The following is a 23,889-nucleotide window of genomic DNA, read 5'->3' as shown; positions in this document are numbered from 1 at the left end:
TGCTCTCTGGAAATAAACCAAGCAGTCTGGAAAAATCGAGAGCTATCCTAATTTGAGTGTAATCTTTGTACCAAACCTCAAGTCTTTCATGGATTCAGTGGTCTGCCTAATTATTCCCACTCTCACTTGATCTAAGGACCATCTCCTGCTCTGGAAGATTTGCTGGTGTTCACGAAAACCAGGCAGGAGTTTCAAAAGCCTGCACAGAGCTCTACTATGGTACTTCTCAGTCCCCATTGTCTTCTCTGCAATGAGACAATGAGACAATGAGACTTCTATGACTGTGTTATGGGACAGGGTGGAAAGAGAGCCAAAAGTACAATGTCTCATGCAGAGAGCAGTTATTGGTAGCCAAGGGGAAAGCACCTAAATCATTCCTCAGACTTGCACTAATTTCAAAGAAACCTGCTCACTCATCTTCCAGCCAGAAGCCAAAAGCTCTGCCAAAGCATCAGGCAGGTTTGAGAAGCAAGTGTGATGGAGGGAAAATGGCCAAGGGTAGTTTGGGAATATGCATGATGATTGACTGGAAAAGTAAACAAGTCATAACTCCAACAACTTAAAATTTTATCAAAATTTCATGTGAGAATAAAAAATTAGGAATCAGCCAGAGTGCTCCATTACAATGCTGGCACTTAGCACAAAGCTAAATTTTGGAAATGGCAAGTATGTTATCATTCCACGTTCAATTCAAGGAATTAAATATTTTATGGATCTAAGAAAATGCTCTCATTCCTTCCATCTATGAACCATCTGTGTCAGATTTGTATTTACGGGGAGAGAGATGAGGAGTAGCAAGCCACGGTGTCACCAGCATTCCTTCCTCAGCAGAGAAGGAATCAGAGAGAGAAATTAATCTCGGCATTGGCCAGATGAACAATCAGCTGGATGTGTTTTTAAAGGTTCTACACATACGTTTCAGATTTGTGTGCACCTGTGTTACAAAGAAATTCAGCTAAGAGCAGTGGCAGCAGGATCTACATGAGCCAGCTCTTTATGTACCTGTTGCATGCTAGGTACTCGGGAGCTTGATTATAGAAATTCCAAGGTTTCCACTTTGTCAAGATGATCAAAAATGACTTTTAGAAAATTTTGACTTAATAAACTGGGCAAGTGATACAGAGAACCTTTACTGTGAGACTTCCAGATTCCCCAGAGTAGGAGCAAACAACAATATCTATAACACATAATAGGTGTAACAATTTTCTCTAGTTAAAGAGAAGTAAAATATTCAAGATGCTGACTGTTTTTATATTACTATAACACATATAGGCATACAGACAAAACACACAAGCCATTCCTTTATTTTAAGAGAGATGGACATTTTTTACTACCATTTGAACTGGAAAAAAAATTGTTTCCCTGATACCAATTATGCTGCTTAGAAGAAAAAGAGTTTATGTAGCCACGAAAAACAAATGTTCAGGCTAATAACTTTTTTAACGCTACTTCAAGTTCCTCTTAATTGCAACTATAAAAAGGCTCCTTTTATTGTTGATTCCAATGTTAAACAACCATGTCATGAGCCTTTGTGAGTTTATTTTATAACAATACTAAGCAAGAGGGAATCCTAGCTATGGAGGTATTTCCTGTGCCAGCTTCTGTCCTAAAATTGCCACATTGTATAAATTAAACATTTAAATAGGCCTGTTCAACAGTATAAAACAAAAACCCAACACCCCTGCAGAGTTCAGCTGTAAACATGACAATTCCATCCTTCAGAACAAAGCACATGTGCAGACTCTTTGCAGCAGATCCAGTCTGATATTCTAACCTTTCCACATAATGATTAGGAAAATATTACCAAGTGAAGAACTGTCAAATACACAGATATGAATCACCACGCTGTGACCTTTTTATGAATGCAACAGAAAATATTTCAGATTCCAGTATCTAGTTTGGCACTCAGCTATGGACAATCTAAATGTAAAATTTGTTGGTATTTGCCACCTGGAATGCTATCTCACAACTGGGAGACATGAGACAGGAGGGCAACTTGGCACATAACCACCCTAGGCTCATCTCTAGTGTCAAGCCATGGAATATCTTCCATCATAGGCCAAGCTAGAAACACATCCAGTAATTTCCACTGGTTTGATATAAACAACATAAATCACCTAGATCTAATTCAGAATGAATACCAATACAATAGCAGAAAAATAGCAAACTGAATACAATCTGTACCTTTGTGACAGGCAGTTCTTTGGATTTCGACTCAAAGAGATGCTCCAGTTTGGAAGTGTCTACCTTAATGGGTTCCAGTTTCGACCACAGGAATTCTCTGCAGCGTTTGTTGTTTTTACACTGCCACTCAAATGGCCGTACCTCATTCCAAAACAGACGGATGGTTTTCTTCTTCTTTATAAATGCTGGCTGACCCCTAGAAACCTGGGGTGACCCTAAACCCTGAGGAGTGCCGAACAGTGGAGGAGGAGCCAATAAATTACCCGACGGCGGTGGTGGAGGCGGACATCCAAACAAGGGGGGAGGTGGTGGAGGAGGCAAACCCAGAAAAGAAGGTGGAGGTGGAGGAGGGGGAGCAAGGGAGTCCCCAGGACCCATATCCATGTCCAACACATCTACATCATCCTCCTCCCCCAAGTCTGTAAAATCCATGTCCTTGATTTTAAGTTCTCGAGGATTAGCCATGAGCTGATCCCAGATGTAATCAGATTCCTTCTTTGTCTGTGCTGGTGTTTTCTCAGGGATCTGTTCACTGATTTCATCTTCAGGCACTGCTGTCCCTTTCGCCAGCTCACCACTGTTAAATTTTTCTGCAAAGGCTTTCACACTGCCTTGGTTGTCCAGATTTCCAATCTCCATCTTTTTGACACTTTCATCTTTGGCCTGCTTTGTGGCCTGAAGTATAGAGATCCTGCTGGCTAGGCTAGTGAGTGACTCCTCGCTTTCCTCCGTCTCCTTCTTTTCCTCCTTCGCCTCCAGCTCCTTCTCCTCTTCATCTTTGGGCTTTTTGTTATGCGCATACAACATGTCCAGCATAAAACGCTTGTTGTTGAGGATGTTGCTGCACTGCTCATTCACACCAGCATCCTGAATGGTCTGTGACCATGGACCTGCAATCACACACACAAGATGGGAAGAGTCAAGGGAGGGAAGTCAGAGCACCAAGAACACTCTTCAAGCAACAAAAAAAAACTTGCGAGGGATGCATGTACAACTACTCTTAAACTAGGGAAACAGTTACTGTGAAAAGTTTGAAATAAGATATAGCACTGATATGGCCTGATCTCGGGTTCAGAGTAATTCTCAAAAAAGGAAGGGGACTAGAGAACAACATGTAGTTTGGTAGGGACTATATAACTTTCAGGATTTGAATATTCAGGTTTCTCCTGAAATCTGTCAGGTTTCTTTTTGTACTTACTACCTCAGCTCATTTTATACAGTACATAAATTCTTATAACCTTTGGTATTTCAGAATTGGGCTTAAATATCATGACAATGACACAAAGCAGGTTATCATCATATTCTTCACCTGGCCATGTACTGCAACAACCTCAGGAAAATATTATCATATGAAAGAGATCTTCCTTGCCTGATGCCAAGGCTGAGCTGTTTACTTCTCCTCTTCCCACCCTCCTGGCTAGGGAAGGGCAGCTTTCAGATCCTCAGAACTCCCTGGTTGGGTACCTGGGCCATCTTCACAACACAGACTATTGGAATTCCAAAGTAGGATGCATACCCAGGGTATAGCTCTCAGGGCAATTCTCAGGGCAAAGAGTGTAAGCATAATCAAGATTTTAAAAGTTGTTTATGATATGAGAACCTCTGTAAAATACCTCTGCTCATCAACCACTGTTAACCTCCCTGTTACATGTCAGTGTTGAAAGACTATTGGCCTACCCACATCACAATCATTTAACATTTCACTGTAATGAACCTTCATGTTTCTGACTACTGCTTTTCTCACCAATAATAGGAAAATACCATGTCTGAGACAGCACCATAAATAACAAATTATAGTGGTCAAACTTGAAAAATATATGATGTAAGCATCTCTGTGACTTCATTTCCCCGAATTTAATACTACTAACCAATGTGGATAATGTGTCTAACAATTATGGTGTTCCTTTTTCCAGTGGGCATTCGATGAAGTGATTAAACAATGATAATTCTTCACACTTACTGTATTTCCTGTATGGAATTCCTTCTGTTCCCCACAGTCCTTACACATTTTTCATAAACTCCACTTCTTTTATTTCATCATTTTACTTTGATTGCTAGCCTGCCTTTTTGGGGGGGAGCTTGTGGTTAAAGATTTTATTTTATACCTGTAGGTTGCCTACAGGTATAAAATAAAATCTTTAACCACAAGGCCCCCACAATCTTTATTTTTCCTAAACACTCATTTTATGTTGGTTTCTTCACTTATGCTGCCACTTTTTTCAACACCTTAGAGATTTAAGTATATTTTACAGCTTTCTCTGTCAATGGAGTTGCTTTCTTACCACAATATCTAGTCCTGTGTTCTGAGAAAGTGTCCTCTTGGTGAGATACATCCAGGGCCCCACAACTCCCAGCCTCCCCTCTCTTAAAACAACATTGCATTAAAATGTAGGGCCTTGCAGCATAAAGTATATAGAAAGCAGTAACTCCTGCCTCTATTTAGATCAAGGTCTAAACTATGTTTTAAAATCAGTCCAAAGGTTTAATCCCACACAAAAGAAAGACTTTTTTCGGAAATGGATACGACCTACTTTCCTGCTGGTGGACTGACTGCTTCCATTATCTGCTCATTTTTCCTCAGACTTGATCCATGGCATTGCTTTCTTACCAATACTTGTCCACCTGAGGTAGTCTCTGATTTCTCTCTGAGGTAGCTTCATTAGACAACATCACTAGACAACTCCTTCCCCACACCATGGATTCTACCCAGCTGCGCCCTCTCAGAGGATTTCCCCTACTCCAAGCCTTTCCTTCAAAGATGTTCAAGATGGCTCCCAAGATCCATCCCAGAAACCCCACATAATCTACCCCTCTCAGTTTCACCAGATGGGATCCTCCAGTGTTTAATACCTTTGCAAAACTACTTATCAGAATTTGCCCAGACACAATCTCTAATTTGCATTCTCCAATTCCACCCCCAACTGTCCAAGCTGATCAAAGATCATATCCGTGAAGAGTCTTGCTACATTGGTGGCCTTTTCTGCTCTCCCCTCCACAGGTGGGGAATACCATTGGAGAAATAAGACTTGTTGGAAGCCAAATTTGGCAGTATGGCTAATGAAGAAGCTTGAACCAAGGGCAAGCCTTTGTCCTCAACGCACCTGGGCAGAACCAATAGGCCATCTCATAAATGGTAAAATGCTTCTTGAGAATGTCAAAACTGCTAGAGGAAGTCCTTGTTTGCTTTCCAGAATTCGTCACCTGCTGGACAGCAAACAACTCACTACATGAGTCCTTCTATACAGCACTACCAAATAAATCTTTGGTCCACTGGTAGTGTAGGACAATTTTAAGATGTTGATTTTAGTAAGAATACATTTCTTAGCTTTTAACAAAAGTACATAAGGACTTTAAATTAGAGTGGTAACAGGTCGGTAATAGACAAGGTAATGAGAAAAGACTTGCAACTGTTCTTTTTTGCACTTGGCCTATCTTGGACTATACCACAGTGTAGCAACATCCTTCATCTGTGATCCCTCCCTAGCCTTTCCCACAGATATATCCATCTACATTCTTTATGAGTACAATTGCATTCTAGGTAACTCAACCTTGGTGCAGACTGAAAAGAAAATAGCTCTAAAATTTAGGATAAAATTTGTGTAATGCTTCCCACAAAAAAAGTGACACATTTAAACTTCAACAATTCAATCTGACAGTTTATGTCTGTGAGGTAATCGTTGGGATTCAGAACTATCCCTCTTCTTTCAGGACAGAGCAGGATTATTTCACACTATGAAGCACATCTCATTTTCTTATCTAGAATTTAGAGAATATAGGACAATTCCATGGTTCAGACCAAAGAAAACTTGGGAATCAAATGCCCTAATTACATTACATTTCTTTACCTCCCTGTAGAAAAGGGAAAAGAGTAATCAACAAAGTCAAAATCTGCCATTTATTTCCTCCCTGCCTGGGCTGAAATAATTATCTCTCTGGGCAGAAACTGGTTATCATTATCTCTCTGGGCAAAAGCTTGGTACTTAGGGTGTTTCCCAGGCTGAGCCTTTCCCGGCTGGTACCTGGTGGCCTATTTCACTAGAATCCCTCAGCACCATGAAACTGGTCTTTTCCAGATAAGGTGTATTTCATGCACCTCCTCCACATGAGCTAAAGACGGCCACAGCCCAGACCTATCTGCAGCAGCTCCTATGTATCTCCCTCTGCTGTCTGAAGCCTGTCCAAGACAGAAGTACTGAAGGGAAGGAACAAACCTCTCAGCCCTCACTGCTCTTCCTTTTCCCCTAAAATTATGAGAAATGGCATCTGGAAGTTCATGATGAATCGTGCCAGCACAGCCCTTTGTCTCACTGCCTTATGTACAGAAAACACAAATAAGTTCTCCAGGAGCTAGAGATCCAAGTCTCTGCACATGGTGATTCAGTAGTTAATATATTAATCTTAGGGGAAGAAAATGGTCTCAAATCAAATGAAACTTCATTTCATCAAGGCCCTACTGTCCCTCAAACATAGTAACCCAAATAACATCTGGATGTCCTAGCAGAAAGTAGACAAGATTTGGCCATGGTGAAGAAAGTCTTAGACAGGTGCAAAGGGTTTGTTAGCTAATTAACACAATATCAGAGCTGCTAATTTAACACTTTTTTTTCCACCAGAAACCCTTCATTATTGAAAAAGCTTCACTTTACCAGTTTCATTGTCACTGGTTAACTTGTCCTCTCTCTCTTCCCTCTCTAAAGTGCTGCTTGCTGAGGATATACTGGATGCAGAACAGTTGTCTTTTTCATTCACTTCCTCATTCTGCCTCTCCTTTTCACTGAGTATTGCACTTTCTTCTGGCTCTCTCTCTGGTCCTTGCTCCACCTCACTCTCTGGTCCCACCTCTGCAGCCTCTATTTCCTTGGGTGTCTCCGTTCCCTGCTTGGCCTCAGCCTCAGCCTCCTGCTCTGGTTCTGGTTCTGTCTCTGTCTCGGGTTCGGGTTCACTGGCACTCACTGGTGGAGAGAACAATGGGAGAAAGAGATTCACTTAACAACAGAGCAGTCTCAGGTTCACCCCTCAAAACGAGAGCGACATGAAAGTTGTACAAGTGCCTTATGGAAAGAAAATAAAATGCAAGCCCACGGCGTGCTTAGGAACATTAGGAGCAACAGACTGATGGATGTTGTGTGACGACAGCATTGCAGGTGAGAGTGGCCTGGCAGGCCCCTCACTGGCTGTCTGGAGCCAGCCCACTGGTTTTATACATACTTCCACAGCTGCAGTGTTGGACTCGCACAAGGATTTGAACGAATCAGCAGAAAATGGGCATCTCACCTGAGCATTGACAACTCAGTGCCCCTAGACAGAGCCAGGAAAGAAGAGATTAAAAAAAAAAACAAACAAAAAACCAAACAAAAAGGAGGGTGATTGTGGCTTTTGGTTGAATTTTCTTTGGGTTCTGGAAGAGTTCTTTTTTCACCTGATGAGGAACACTTCAACAAAAAAAAATACAAATATTAGTTTTAATAACACACTTGAACGGCACAGTCTCAAAATGGCACTGTCACACATTTGGCTGACAAAAACCATATGTTGTTTCATGCACATTTACTTCAGAATAGCCACATCAAAATTCAGCAAAGTTTCCAACTGCCTGGCATATGGCACATACTTAGTTCCAGTTGGTTGGCATATGGCACACAATGAGCTTTTTTATCAGTTGGCACACAGCAAACACTGTTGATAGTATACTTGGTTTCTTCTTCCCTGCTTTCCTAGTAAAAATAATTCATTCACTTTTAGGGTTTTTAGCAGTAACAGCAGACTTTCACATGCAAATATTCTCTGCATGCTGCAAAGAAAATGAAGAGCATCCACACATATTCACATCAAGAAGCTCACAGTTCTCTGAAACCTGAAAGGGCCATGCAAAGTGTGGCAAAAATGGACATGCATGTTAGCTCTGCATACTTCCCGAATTCCGTCTGTATATCCCTTCCTCTGTATTCCATCTTGTGGGTGGCTGAATTATAATGACCAAGTCACACTAGTTTTGTCCCTCTGTTAACTATTTTTCATTACAATATTGCAAAAGAGTTTTCTGGACTTCTCATTGTCTTTGGATTACAAAAAATACAATGAGAATTTCTTCAAGTACAACATGAACCTTTGAAGGGGAAAAAAATCACACTGAAATACTGGAATGCAATCCAAATATTTCAGTCCTCTATCGATCAGGTAAGTAGATTTATCCTAAGTAAATATAAGCCAAAATAATGAACATTCTTCTCCATTGAGAGCACCTAAATGTCTAATACTAGCAATGCAAGCACCTCTGCCCATGCCTCGTTTCTCCAAATGTACCTTACCTATGACTGTATCCTGGACACGGCCTAGGAGAGAATCAAAATTACAGAGGGCTGTCAAGAAGTTGGCAGACGCTGCAAATCCCAGTGATGTGTTTCTCACCACAGCTGTCAGTGTGTACGTATAGAATGAGAACATTTAAAAGTCAAGCCAAGATTTGAATATGACTGAGATGAAAGCTTAGGAATTCTTCAGGAGTTCCTGGAACTAATGTGATACTTTAGCAAGAAAGATTCTCAGCTTGCCATGGTTCAGTGGTCCATATATACAAATGTCACCAATTCATCCATGAATTATCTTAATTTCAGATAAATGTTAGATATTTATCTCTTAAAAAACCCAAAACCAAACCAACTGTAATGCAATAACCAAAAAAGTCAACTCCAACATCTCAGATGGAGAAAGAAGCTAATTAAAACATGGCCAGGATTCCTAAAGCTTACTGCAACTTTGTCATCATGAAGCCACACTGAAGATTCAATAGAAAAAAGTCAGAGGAGATGTAAGAAATGCTTGAGAAAATTTGAATGTTCAAAAGAATTCCAGATACTCTTCTGACAAGAAATATTCCACATATACCAGAAATACGCAGCAACTTAGCAAAATCTAATACATAACAAAGAGTAAAGAACACTATACTAACATAGTCTGCTCTTTTGAGTTCCAGGAATAACAAAATCTAAGTACTGGAATAAAACAAGGATATATTGACACTCATTTTGACAGCCTCTCTCTCTCTCTCTCTAGGGATAATATCAAACAATCCACCTATATCCAAAATCACTTGAAAACAGTGAGCTAAGTCCAGCAGCACTTCCCTTAAGAAACAGTAAAAAAATCAAATCTGCCAGGAAACACTATCAAGAGAACAAAGCCAGCAAGCTAGACATGTGTCTATCCCTTGCACTTCCATCATGTAATCCACTGCATTGATATTAGTGGAACTTCCGAAGATGTTAAAAAAAACAATTCTCAGTGAATGCTTGGTAGCGGCCTATTTGAAATGAGCTCAATCTTTCAGTCCCACACTGCTGTGGTGTGTTCTTCAGTTCGTTAGTTTGCTCCCCCCATTTTCTGTATTACTTCCTGCTGCTACCCTGCCAGTTAGGTTGCTATGGAAATGAAACTGCTCCTCCCTTGGTTTCTCTTATAAAGTGAAAGTTGTTTCCTCCTTGGGGTCAGTCAATCACTCTTTTTCTCCTCCCAGGTTTCGAGAATTTTCTTTTCTCTGGGAGGTATGGTTGGCTGTAGCCCCGGAGCCCCTCCTATGATTTATAACAGTTGGTTACTTTAGTATATCAGTTATGTTTCGTACCTCCAAATATGTATTTCTATTGGATAGCCGGGTTTCCCTGCCTTCTTCTCCCCTTTTCCCTTAAAACCCTCTCCTGCCCCTTGTTTGGGGCCATTTGCTGGGTGTTTCCCCTCCTTGTTGGTTCTTCTGTAATAAACCGACAGTTTAACCCCAGCAAGTGGTCGCCTCCTAATTCGTCTCTCACCGCGCTGCTCCGAGCTATCACCCAGCTCAGCCCAAGGCCAAGACGCCGAGGGGGGCTGTTTTCTGATGCGCAGGGGCCCTGGCCTTCGCCCCTCACCAGATAGCCGGATTCCAGGGCCGTTCACGCCCCCGCGCACCACACCTACTGGCTCCATTTTAATATCAGACAAAACACTACTCTAAGTGGCAACCTCACAGGTGGCAAGAGAAATAAATAACAGACCAGGCTCTGTCCCCTGTCTTCAGACTTCTTGCCGGTGGAGACTGAAAAGACTCAGGAAAGCAAGCCGGGTCATATCAAAAAGCATCAACAGCAAAGAAGGTGTGCCTGAGATGTGAAGAAGCATGATACCTTTATAAGCTGATCCCTTCTGAAAATCAAGCCTAAGGACTTATAACGTGGTAGAGGGATATGGACATTTCCTTTAATACTCAACTATAAATCAACTTTGAAGCAGACACAAGATGCTGTATCCTGCTGATAAGAACTCAACCCTACAGTCCCCTATAAGCCCTCAGAGAGAAGAAATATCCCTCTGGGCTCACATCTAATCCCCTGTCAGGCTAATTGATTAGCCAACCACATCCCCATCTACTTTCTCTGCCTTCTACTTGGAGGTGTGAGATAGAGATGTTTGGTGTCTCTCATGGATGCATACAGTAAGTCTGAAAATGTCCATGTCTGCCCAAGACCTCTTGGTCAATTGTTCAGGCATTGCCTAAAGTCTTGGCTGTTATCTCCCCTCAGCTACTCCAGCACAGGATTCCTCTTCCTTTGAATTCTGCAGGGACTCTTTATCCCTCCCCACTCCAATCTTTTCCTTCCATTCTTTGTGTTGGTAAGAACAGGTGCAGACTGAATTGGCTCTTTCTTCGTGCAGTCAGAAATGTTCATTTTTTATCCTCCAACCCCAGTTCCTCCTCAGACTTTCTGTATCATTGGTTCCTTTGGCTCTGCAACTGGGGCTGCATTGCCTCATTGCATGCTCATGCCCTGGTGCTTCCCCATTTGCGGAGATGCTCTTACGAGCCATGCTTTGGGCAGCATCTGAACCCTGCTCAACTACCACTATGTTCAGAAGGTGTCCTACTGTCCACCATGTGCACTTGGGTTGGCCTGCTTACTTGATTAAGTGCTAAAAAAGCTGCTTTTTTCAGAGAAGGGTTCACCTGAAATTCCTTTGTAGATTGACTTCAGAGATGTCTCAGTTATTGTTGGTCCTCCTTTACTGCATACTTGCACTTCACAAAATATTCTCCAATTAAATTACAAAAAAGTAAGTAGCTGCTCTGAAAAAAAAATTAAGTTCCTTTTTGTAGTTACAGGACTGCCTTAATTTCCTCTGAATACCATAATACAAGTTTTACAGGAGTAAGTCCTACAAGACTTGATTACTTTACTGGAACCAATTGTTTTATATGAGAAAACACTGCAGCTCACTAAGTCCAGATTTTTATATTGGGTAATGGCACTGACACATTTCACAGTGTGAGACAAAGCTCCACAGACAGAATCTGTTTCCTTCTTAATAACAGTAGATACCGGATTGGCCAAAGGATATTTCAGCACAAAAGGAATAAAATAAATCTGACTTCAAAAATCCCTTATAGTTTAGCTAGCAGATGAACACTCTTTGCCTTTGACCTCAGGTTCTGAATTCTGCAGATGAATGTCACACATCTGTTAACACCATTCTTGCAGAGTCTTTAGAGCATCATATGCACAGAACGAAGGAACTGTTTTCCTTCTGCAGTTTCATTCCTGCTTGGGAAGATGGTAAACCTCATATTAAAAGCAACCCCATATTGAGGTGCAAGTAATCTGAGTTCTGTCTCTGGCTCTGTTTCAGCTTTTCTTACAACTGACTTAAGCAAATTAATGCTTCATTTTCTCTACGTATTAAGTAGGATTCATAACCCTTCCTAAAACCAGTAAAATTGAGATTTTAATTATGTATGGAGCATAAGGAAGTCAAGTAATAGTATAGAGACCATGGCACAGTGTCTACATTAAGCCTATCCCCTGCTGGCAGATATCCAATAATATGGGCACTTCCAGATGGTGTGTCCTGCCCACATGCTCATGACTACCTATGATCTTTCCAATACTCTTGGTAGGTCTGAAAAAACAGTCATTCCCCATGCCCAGACCCCACTGAAGTATGCAGATTTCAGGCCCCTGTGTAGGTTCTATCCTGGCTATCTGCCTGAAGCTGCCCTTGGCTGGAAGGCTAACCTGCCCCATCCATATAGTCTCTCCTTGTGGTCCATTTGCCAGGCTTCCAGGTGCTGCCCTCCAATGCCTACTATATTGCTAAGAGTTTTAGTAGAGATGTCCTGTCTACCCACATGTTGATAGCTTTGCCATATTCTGGCTGTCTGAAGCTGCCCTGTACACCTGCTCTAAATGTATTCTCCAAATGGTTCGTGCTACTCCATTTCATGCTGCAATTTTTTTTAATGCTTCCAGGAGAAATATGTTAAAATAATCATCAAAAGAGATATTTGCTCCCTACCCAGCTCTGAAATCCTAATAGTGGAAAAATCCAGCTTATTTGGTCTAAAAGCAATACAGCACTAAACAAAATGGGTGTTTGAATATTTCTGACTATCAGTATTGGAGGAAAAAATCTGTGGTTTCTAAGTTCAAATGATTCCACTGAGACTCTTAAGGTTCCAAACAAGAAAACTGGGGAATATAATTGGGAAAATATATAAAACTAAATAAAATAAACCTCACCTACTTAGTACGGTGAGGACAAACATATGCAGCATTCAGTATTTGTAACATTTTTCTTAAATTGCCTTGCTTTATAGCATGCTACCAGCCATAACACTCCATAAAACCAAGCAGTGCAAGTTACAAATGCATTAATCACCAATAGCATGTAGCAGGAAATCAAATAAAATAAAAATGAATGATGGTGATAATTTGCCCTCAACATGCATTCTAGCTCCCCATGTTAATGCAACATCATGTGGTGCAAATATAAATCTGTATGGCATGTGTTGTTTTGAGGACTGAAGGAGAGGTACATGATGCAAGTGGCAGAATGACATACAAACATAGACAAAAAGCATTGCTCTGTACACCAATAAATTATGTGACAGCAAACCAACCATGCAAACACTAGTTATACTTTCCTTTTTACTAATTGTCTGTGGTCTCTTTTAAGTCCTTTATGACTTGTGCTACAATTTTAAGAGTTTTTTCTTGGTATTAAAAATAATTAACACACTCCCCCTGCCTTCAATTCAAGAAGGCAGTTGGTCACATTCAGCCTGTGCTCTACTGGAAGGTTATTATAATCTTGGCATTCATCTGTTGCATTTCTTTCAGAGAATCCACATATGCAAAATCTGTTGGCAGGAATGCTGTTTGTCTAGTATTCAGTAACTCCTCATATATAAGTAATATGACACTAAAATTAAGACCTTCTTTATTCTCTATTTTCTAATTATTCAATTTGAAAAGCAACAGAAAATGATAGTATGAATCATAGCAACAATTGGCAATGTATCCTATTATTGAACAGATTACATGATATCCAAATCAATGCAAAAAAAAAATAGGCAATTTAGGAAGACAGGATGGAACAATGTAGGACCCTTTACTCTGGCACCTTACAGATTGCATTCTTGCACTCATGCATCAAAAATCACCAACTCAAGAGAAACTGATAAACCCAGGATTGTTTCCCCTACCCTCCTTTTCACTTACCTTCTGAGGGCTGAGGAGTTCCACTCGGGATGGAAGGGGTCTTCAGCTCTTCCTGGGACTCTATGGATGCTGGGCTGATGCACTTGGGTACAGGTGAGGATGGAGCTGAAGGGGATCTCAGGTTCAAGGACAGCTCACTTCTGCCTCGGCTGACACTCCGACTCTTCAGCTCCTTCTCATACTCCTCTGCTGCCAACTTCTCCAAGTATTTGTATCTGAAAGTTAAATTCCAGAGGGTTTCCGTAAAGAAAAAGAAGCCTGTGGCTGATGCTTGTTTATGGATGAAACACCTGCAGAAAATGAGCTGACTTCCTGACACAAGGAGTACAGCACTCAACTGCCTGCTTGCTCAATCTGCCAAAAAGTGCACACTAAAGCAAAGACTGCTGCCCTGAAAAATGTTAAATTACTCATTACAATATAAAAGTAAAAACCAGCAGAGTTAAAGAACTTTTAGCTATAGTATTTTGTCTGCACAGTTCTCCTTTTTGGAAGCATTTGTCTGTCCTCCTTTTCACCCTCCTCTTTCACCTCCTCTTCCTCCTCCTCTCAGCCCTCCCTCTCCCAAAACTAAAATGGGAGAGGAAAAAAAACAACCAAAAGAAGAAAAAAAATCTCTCCAAACCCAGAGCCCCTTAATACTGGTGCAAATTGCCAAAATCTGAGACTTGCTGTAAGGAGAGGAAAATGCAGCAGACAAAACCAGATCTTCCTGAAAATAACACCAATAATAAACATCTGAATTGACTATCTAAAGATTCTGAACCTGCTTCTATTTGCTCTGAGAGCAATGCACTGGAATTCACTTTGTTCTCTCCAGAGCCTACAATGGAAAGTTTTTTTTTTATTCTGAAAAATTTCTCTGCCGGACTCAGACATCCAATAGCATGTACCTGACGTCACATGTAGTTTATTCATCAAAGTCACTTTAAAAGAACAAAGATACATCTGTTTTGCATTTTAGGCAGGCAGAACTCACTAACTGTTTATTAAGACCAGCTACCAATCATATTCTTCATAGTATGCTTCATACATTTTGACCAAAATAACTTTTAAATATGTGCCTGTTCCAGATGTCTGCTAATTTTACCCACCATTATTTGCTAAGGAATAAATTCATGAATACAGCTGGATCGGGCTTTAGACTGTTTGCCTTATCCACAAGCGAGCTGTTAAACAGGTTAATCAGGACTACTTATGTCTCTGAAACACTCTGGTCATTCCCTGTAACACACTGTTGTAAACACTTCATAACATTGAACACCTCTCCTCCCCCCTTCTGCATCACTGACAGCCCAAATTAGTATAAAAAAGTGCACTAAAAGCAGGCAGGGTAAAGAAGTCAGCCACATGTGGCAACAAACATGCTAAGTACATATGGTAGCCACACACGCATGCACATTTGCAAACATTCATATAGAGGACAGAAATGTGTCTTTGAAGAGCAGTCCTTGTGTTTTCAGAGGCAATTTGCCTTACTGCAAACAGCAATAATGAAGAACAAACTCATTTTCCTTTATTCCTCTAGAGGTATGCACAGGCTTTGAACAAATTCTGCAAGAAAAAGAACCCCTACAGACTCTGGATGAAAACATAACAAGCTACATACTTGCATGGTTATAAAATAGGAACTGTTTACAGTTCTAACATGAAGCCAATTCTCGAGACTGAGTCTTGCCTTTTAAATAGAGGGGAAAGCATTTCTCTGGCATCAGCATGATGTTTTGTTACAGTTCATGAAGCCACTCTTTCTTTGAATGTTGGTCATTTATATACAGTGCTTTCCACCTCCTCACAAGCAGAGCAGATGGGACTCCAGACTCATAAAGAGCCACTCAAATTGATCACTTGGCACTAACAGGTACAGCCCAGCTGGCTGCTGCCAAGGGGGTTTTGCAGTTTGCCAACACACTACAACAAAAATCTGGATGGATCCTTTTATGATGTGGGGAGCTACAATATTTTATTGTCCTCAGCTCTTTTTCAGGTGCTTTAACATTTTCTGTAGCTGTGTGCTGCACTGCCAACCAGCAAAGCAGAGACTATCATCAAGAGGTGACTTTTCAAAATGTATCTGATTATTATACTGAAACAAAAATGGGAACTAGAACAGCAACTCCAATGGCGGCACATCAGCAGAACTCATTATCAAATTGGAAACTTAATAAATAGGTATCATTGAGAAATAAAAAAAACATTCAAGAATCAGTTACCAATGCTTCACACTTGATAAATGACATTATTCAGGTTATTTTTTGTTTCTGACAAATATCTTCATATTGAATAAATGCCAGCAGCAGATATGCAAGGTCACATAGACCAAAATCTGAAGGGATTGAAAGGATGAGCTACCATACCTCCACTACAGATTGACAAATTGTCCCTGCATATGCTGCCATATTCTTCTTTTAAATCATGGCAACCTGCAGACATCATCTCAGCTATGCTGACTCTTCTCTATAGACAACAAGCCAAAATTCTGTGGCTATCCATTTGGTATTCCTCATGAACATAACACCGGATTTATCATTTTCAAGTAGATGAAATTATCATTTTGAGTTGTCTTGGCACCTGAGTAATGCCCCAAGGGCAATTTAAAATGTTAAGGTACCAACAAAGTCATGGGGGTGGAGAGCATTTGAACTACCTCAAACCAGAGAGGGCTTGGGAGCTCATGTTCCTTGGTTTTATTCTTTAATTATCACTGGAAAACACCCAGCCAAGCAAAGAGAAAAGGCCTCAAATCATTGAACAGCAAGAACTGATATGGAGGAAACATACAAATCAGTTTTTAACTAGGATTTTAGGCACCTTGACGGCAGGATTTTCTTACAGTCTACTTACAGTCTATGCAGTCTACTAAAACAAGTTATCATGCAATTTCCTACAGGAAATAAAACTTCATTTGTGCAAAAGTGTCTATAAAAATGTAGTTACAGAATGCCAATGTAATGGACTACTGGTGCAAGAATTCATTTGCAGAAGTTTTTTCCAACATTTATCTGCTGTGAAAGCAAACATGTCTTTCCTCTTTATGAGCAGGAGCTGATAGTTTGATATCTCAGTTCAAAAGAGCCCTAAGGATAACAAAACATTACTAATAAAGGGTGAAATAGTCTCAAATTGTGCAGCAGTGATGGTGAACACTTCTCCAAAAATATTCCAGTTGTCATTCTCCCTTACAACTTGAAAGTTCTAAAGAACTCCCTTCTAATTTGTTTCAAAATTTGCAGATGAGCATGCTCACTGAAGAAAGGTTTTACTCTGCTCAGTGATGACGCTTATGTGCTCAGATGCATTTCATTTCAGAAAATGCTTTAAACTGTTTGCAATTGTTTTGGGACTGGAAGCACAATGGAAAGCCCATCCACCTTTTCTTACTTTAAGAGATGCTAAAATAATTTTTTAATATTAGCTACTTCAGCCTCAACAGATAAAACTTCAATCTGCAGAAACACATTGTCTCCTGTGTGATTATTTTTGTGAAAAAAAGGGCCAAAACACAAAAGCAAACAGAAAAAACTCAAGTAAAAACATAGCAACACAATGATTTCTGAGATGGCTGCTCTCTTATTTTGATAATGTAGCTCCAATTCTTGACAATCCAAATGTATCTCCAGAGAGTAATCTCTAGAGGATCATAAAAGCAGAACTGAAGCACTCCGGATGATTTTTCATCTATTTGTACAGTAACTTGCATATTTTCCAGGTAAAAACAAGCACTCCCTCCAGGATGCAATTACTAGCAGGGGTAGAGATGAAGCTACTGAAAGACAAAAGTCCTTAGTTGAGCATTCCTTGAAAAATATGCTTTTATAAGCACATACCTCCCAGCCTAGCCCAGAGTTTCTAAATTTGTTCATTGAATTAAAAAAAAAAAAAAAAAGGAAAAATAAAACTCAAACCCTCTGTCCTTTCAAATATGCAATTTAAATAAAACTAAAACAATGCCCCAATGATAAACACTGCTAAGCTTTGTAATTTACTTGCTGATGTTTAAAGAGATCAGCAAAGAAAACTTGGCTCAAAGATAAAAATATGCCAAGAGTGGGTCAGAACCATTTCCATCAGCCTGTTACTGCAGTTTTGCAATGCTTGTGACCCCAATATCCTTTATCCTCACTTGCCTTTTCTGATCCTCCAGAAAGCTTGGGACCCACTGGGTGAAAAAGACAGGCTTATTCAATTTATAACTCTACTAAATTTGGGCAAATTTCTGAGGCAAATGGGGTAAGCTTATTTCCCACACACACAGATAAAGGATCATCAATCATTCTTAAGCATTCTCATTGCACTTCATTTATTGCTGTACTTACAGCTGGACTTCATTCTGCTCTTTAACAACTTCTTTCTTATAGAAGTCTTTTGGAATAAAAGTGTTTTGTACAAGCAGAGTTAAAAATGTAAACATATGACAGCTCCACAGCAAAGAAGATAGGTAGTACAAACAACCAGAGGGAAGGATAGGAAAAGATGGATGCATGACATACAAACCTCTCTTCTCTTGCTTGTCTTAGTTCTTCTCTTTTGTCTAAATAATCCCGGCTAGAAAGAGAATTACAATAAATTGCAGCAGAAACCAGAAGAAAAAGGGAAGTAATAGAAATATAAGTACAGTAGGAGAAACCAAGAGTGGTACACACAAACTGATTGGAGACAATGAAGGCTGTTGTTAAAAAAACTGGTTTTTTTTGCAAAAATTGCTGAAAACTGTACACTTATCCATACATACACCACCAAATATGTAGTTTGGAAGGTCATTCAAAGTAATTCTAAAAAACCTGTAAAAAGTGAAAAACTTGAAGCATGCTTTGAAATCTGGTATCTGAAATGAGATTCAATGAACTGCCCTTATCCATAACGAGCAGGCACATGAGTGCCTATTAAACCATCCCTCATTGACTCCTTCTTAGAATGCCCCAAGACAGTGACTGAGGCAGTGAGCAAACCTACTGGCCTTCTTTCTAAGGAACCTTTCCTTAGTGAATTTCAGTTGCCACAGCCAGAAACAGGACAGGGGAATGGCTTTACTAAGAAGGACAATTCTGCATTCCAAGAGGGTGTGTGCAGCATCATTGGACAGATAACAAGCTTTCACTTCCTCATTTTTCACATGGAGTTTTAGACGCAAAACTCCTTTCATGTCAGCTGCCACTCCCACAGCTCCTCAAGTAACCCATATATTTAACTTTTGCCAAGTCAAGTTTGCTGGATGCTTGAGTGCTATGATTTCAGACAGGCCTGCCACATCCACAAACATGGATGCAAATTTAACTTGGAGCACAGCAGAACCCAGCAAATGTCCATCCTGTCTCACTATCACAGCAAGATGGTTTCTTACAATATATTTTAAATACTTGGTTGAATCTGGTAGACAAAACTGATGTGATCTTCACCTTATTTGCTAGATTCTTTCACAGTGTAAGCTGTGAGTACTGGAAATATTTTCAGAACTACTCGTTTTATTAATAACTTATTTTTCCCCCCTTTATACTGTGTCCTTAAATGAATTACTTATCATCTATTATACCAATAGCTATCAAACATCTGGGTGCAAGTGCTCTTCAAAAATCCTTTAACAGGGAACACACATTACTGTTTCAGGCCATCTCCACAGGCTTTGAATTCTGAACTGATTATACTTTCACAATATTTAACAAGCATTCCAGGAAATCTTCAGCAGGCAAACTTTAACAATACTCTTTCCATTCTGACAACTTTCACTCTTCCCTACAGCTGAAAAATAACCACTTTATTTTAGGACATATTGTTCTACATATGCAATGGGTACAGTTGTCCTTCTACTGAGAAAAATGTTCATTCTGCAAAGCATTCCTTTAGTGAGCAATAGTTTATGAAGCTTTGTAGCTCCTCTCCTAATCCTCCAGCTCTCCTATCCTCCAGCTCTTTCACAACTAGTGATGCTTTCCTTTAAATTATCCTCAATTTGTCAATAATAGTGCCAGAACCTAGTGCAATGTTCTTGAGGCAGAGTTGGAAAGAATGAGATAACAAATGAGTCATGATGGTAAATCCAGTAAGGCTCACGAGTTTAAAGACTGAATTGCAAGTGCTATTTTTAATCAAAAATACATCTTCAGAGACTGGGTTTCTAGCCAGACTGATGATATGATAATGAAATCCCAGGAACTCTTATGAAACTGTCCATGACTGCTTGCTGTGACTTTGTCTTCCTCCTGCCAGACTGTTTAATCAACTGTGGGATGCTGTCTGTTTGTGAAGTCTGGTGGCTTTGGAGACCCTCTGCTCAAACAAAAGTTATAACTTTTGGGTGATGACAAAACTCAAATCCAAAAGATGAAAACACTGAGCATTGAAAAATAATTTTAAATATGTAGCATAATTATGAGATTTAGTTAATCAGTTTCATCCCTTCTGAAATGAAGGGATGAAAATGTATACTTTGATTTTTTTTCTGATTTTAAGAAACCTCTTTCAGTGACAGAACAACCAGCGTAGCTGACCTCTACTGAAATGTGCAGATCTGTTATTCAAACAGGTCGATCTGCCAAATGCCCTTTGGCTTATTTGGTCTGGGAGTTTCCTTTCTGAAAGATCATGTTGGCAGTCCACGGCAGCCTGCTGCAGCCTGATGATACCACTTAGAGGGAGAGTTTTTGGAAGAGGCTGGAAGACTGCAACCTTATTGTTTCTGTTTCAGGAGGACTTGGGCAGCTGCTGGCTGCCAAAGATCCTATTATGGTGCTCTTCCACCTTCCCTCTGCCTCTCATTTCCTTCTAAACTAGCTATCTTCTGGAGCCAGGAGAATATCAATCAACTAAGCTATTCCTCTTTCCAAATTCACAGAATCACAGCCTGTTTCCACTTTTTACTAAAGGGATGATTACAGTGAAAATAATCCTGCACACTAATAAACAAGCTAACATGAAACCCTGTGCCATCTTTTCTGTAACTACCAATTCTAAAGCTACAAAACGTTTATATTACTCTTCTTTAAGTTATTACATTATGTCTTCTAAATACTAAAAATGGGCTTGCTTTTCACTCTTGTCTAAGAGGAAACAAATTGATTTCTTAGTGTACACTCTTCACACAATTTCAGGTACAGATTCCATATCAATCCTTGGCCCACTGCAGTCTTTGTTAATGTCTCTGCTGGGATTTCTAGGCATGGACTAAAGAGGTTGAGGGGGCTTGTCTTTTACTAGCCCCAGGCAGCACACCTTAGGATCCCACATCACACAGCATTTTCTCAGATGTGAAAATGTGAAATCCCACATTCAGCTATGACATTCGTTTGGCCAAGGTTTGAACAGTCATTACCTTCTGTCAGTTGTTGATTCCAGGAGGAAAAGACACGTGTTCAAAAATGCAGGAAAAAGTAGTTTAAAACCACTACCATACAGCAAGACATTTCTACTTTGCATAACTTAAAAGCAAAAAGATGTTTCAGTGCTGTCCCTTCCTCACTTTTTGATACATTTGTCCCACTGTTTCACCTTCAAATCCTATGCCTCACTGAGATTGTAATTTTGTGAGAATATTAACTAATAAAATTGAGCTTCTGTACATACCTAGGCAGTGTAATTGGCTACCTTTAACAAAAATAGCTTTTTATTAAATGCCAAAATTTGTGATCTGTTTAATCTATCAGTTTTGAAGATATTTAGATCAAGAAAAGTATCTAAAGAGACAAACAATTCATCAATTCAATTATTTTGCAGTTGAATGTCTCAATGATTGATCAATCTATCACACATTAAAGCAAGAGACTGAGAGCAAATTTGGTTCCTACTTGAATTTGTTTCTTTCTTCACGTTCTATCCTTTGCAACCTTTCTTCTCTCTCCTGACGCCGTCGTTCTCTTTCTGCTGCCAAGGACTCCTGGTGCTGCCGAAAAGATGATGTAAGGAGACCACCCAAAGCTGGCCTGCAGAAAAGAAAGATCAGATTTCTCAGTGTCACTTTTATTGATTATACTGGCAAAAAATGAGTAGCAGCCATGAAGCAAGTAACATAATCCCAATCAGCAGAATGACATGGCAATATTATGTTGATATCTTTCAAAGCATTGGCTAAGCGTCTTCTTGCTGAACTGATTATAGATTCTGAAATGAGCTGAAGAAAAACAATTAGGGTAGGCTTCCTAAATAGCCAAATTTCTAAAGCACAAATAAAGTATGTGTAAAATTTCTTCAGTCTGTTTCAATTGCAATATTGTCTATTCTTTTTTAACTTTATAATCCTGTTAATAGAAAAGCTGAATCCTGTAACGGATTTTTGAAATTTTAAAGGAAAAAACTGTTATGCAATGATGTTAAAAACAGATGTGTCACAAACACCTGAGAATCCTCTATGCAGAAAAACAAAAGTAAGAGAAGATGTCAGAAGAGCCCTAGAGAATCCAAATGCTCTTATAAGTATCAGGCATATTTTTCCTTAATAAATTAATAAATTTGATTATCATGATTTCCCTGCTACATGTGCTGTAAGTGCAAGATGAATCTCATATTCTAATATATCAGTAAAACACAAAGGGAGAGTCTTCTCAAACTATTTTTAAAAACTAACAGAAATGATGGCCTCTGCAGTAAAAACTTTTCAAAGATATAAAGATACTTTTACATTCACTTATAGTTTGGTGCTGACATAGATTTTTTTATTGGCTTTACTCTAAGTAGTACTTTGTCAGGGAGAGTGGGTCCTGTTACACAACCCTCCCCCAGCATGGTGGTATTGGTACCACCAACCTCTGACATGGCAACTGAGTGACCTCAGAGTTAAACATGTCTTTATGTCTCTTAGACAGGAAAAAATCTGAATTGCACAGGGTAGCTTTATACAGATGCATACTGATTGAATTAGACTGATAAAATCAAAAAGACATAACTCATGTAGAGAGGTTTCTGTGCATTGTTGTAACATGAGTTTTGCAATGAAAGGATTAACGAGAGAAATAGATACTGCCTTTTGTGTAAAAAGAAACTAAACCCTGTCTGCCTAGAGGAAGGTTCCTTAACCAGTAATGAGAACCTGAATAAATTTTCCTTATTTTTAAGAACTCAGACCCTCTCCCTTATTTATTTACTTGCCTATGGCTGCACAGTATAGGCATTTAGCATAATGGCACCAATTCACTAGTGAACATAGGTGCAAAAGAAGATAAAAATATTAATGCAAACCTATCTTCCCCAAGAGTCTATGTCTGTATAAGCAGGAACACCACAAAACATAGCCATTTCAGCCCCACTGGCAGCAGGGCAGCATGAATATAATGTCAATAATTTCAATAAATTGAATTTCAATATGTCATATCCCACCCGCATAAACATTACATAAGATGGTATAAAACTTGATATTCTGTAAGAGTCCCTGCTGGCACTCCTCCAAAGCTACAGTATCAATGCTGGATCACACTCAAAACCATAAAAATCTCTAATATGCTTCAGCACTAAGAAAAGGGGGAAAAAATCCTCAAACCCTGACAGTCAAGTACGTGTGGTGAATTTTCCCTTGAGCATATTTTAAATTGATTTTAACTTTTGACCTCTTAGTGCATGTTTCAAGAGAAAGCTCTTAGCAAAAACAGTAGCACCACTGTACTAAAATTCAAAAGCTAGAGCTACATCCCTATCGTAGCACAAAAAGCCATGTCTATATGGTTGGATATAACATCAGAAATTACTTTTGGAAGGGGAAAAATGAATTCTGCCTCCATGTGAAGATATATGGAAATTAAATAGGAGAGATGGCAAAAGAGGGTCCCTATCAAGTGTTTGTTTTTATCTGTTTTGTGTATTCAGCTTGATATCCCATCCTGCTCGGTTGCCATGAAGTCTGCAAATTCCATTTAGAGTCAAAGGCAGGTATGGCTTAAAAGGAGACGGAAGGAAAAATAAGGGGAAGGATGGGGTGATGATGAGAGACCAAAAGAATGATTGCAAGCCTGCACATCATCTAGCAGGTTGGAAGCCTTCAGCTCTGACTGAGCTCTTTGAGGCCCTACAATAAATGCACATTCTTATGCAGGGGATTACAGGGAAATCACATGGAGATGCACAGCTTAGTCCTGCAGATGGGATTCTAAGCAAACCCCGGTAGTAAAATATCTCCACACCTTGTTTGGAGGTTTGATCTAGCATAGTTTGGCTAGCATTGCTCACTGTGATAAAATGAGCAGATGTATGAAGACCAGCA

General features: G+C 39.7%; 1 protein-coding gene across 12 annotated transcripts in view; it reads right to left on the bottom strand.

Annotated features, from left to right (window-relative positions):
* The window catches only part of FHOD3 (formin homology 2 domain containing 3), a 374,194-nt gene that overhangs the window by 59,498 nt on the left and 290,807 nt on the right, over positions 1 to 23,889 (bottom strand). For 5 of the 12 annotated variants that reach the window (XM_074546351.1, XM_074546323.1, XM_074546335.1 and 2 more), the window contains 6 exons: positions 21,488 to 21,622; positions 18,204 to 18,254; positions 13,710 to 13,924; positions 8,493 to 8,516; positions 6,831 to 7,136; positions 2,185 to 3,074 (listed from right to left, as the gene is read on the bottom strand). In XM_074546351.1, the coding sequence (XP_074402452.1) occupies positions 2,185 to 3,074; positions 6,831 to 7,136; positions 8,493 to 8,516; positions 13,710 to 13,924; positions 18,204 to 18,254; positions 21,488 to 21,622 (1,621 nt within the window). The remainder of the gene's footprint in view (positions 1 to 2,184; positions 3,075 to 6,830; positions 7,137 to 8,492; positions 8,517 to 13,709; positions 13,925 to 18,203; positions 18,255 to 21,487; positions 21,623 to 23,889) is intronic. The other 7 variants (XM_074546359.1, XM_074546395.1, XM_005482966.4 and 4 more) reach the window with 4 other exon arrangements.

The sequence above is a fragment of the Zonotrichia albicollis genome, chromosome 1 (assembly GCF_047830755.1).
Source record: "Zonotrichia albicollis isolate bZonAlb1 chromosome 1, bZonAlb1.hap1, whole genome shotgun sequence".
NCBI lineage: Eukaryota > Metazoa > Chordata > Aves > Passeriformes > Passerellidae > Zonotrichia > Zonotrichia albicollis.
The sequence above is the reverse complement of the archived record's forward strand: the minus strand, read 5'-3'. Positions and strand labels throughout refer to the sequence as shown.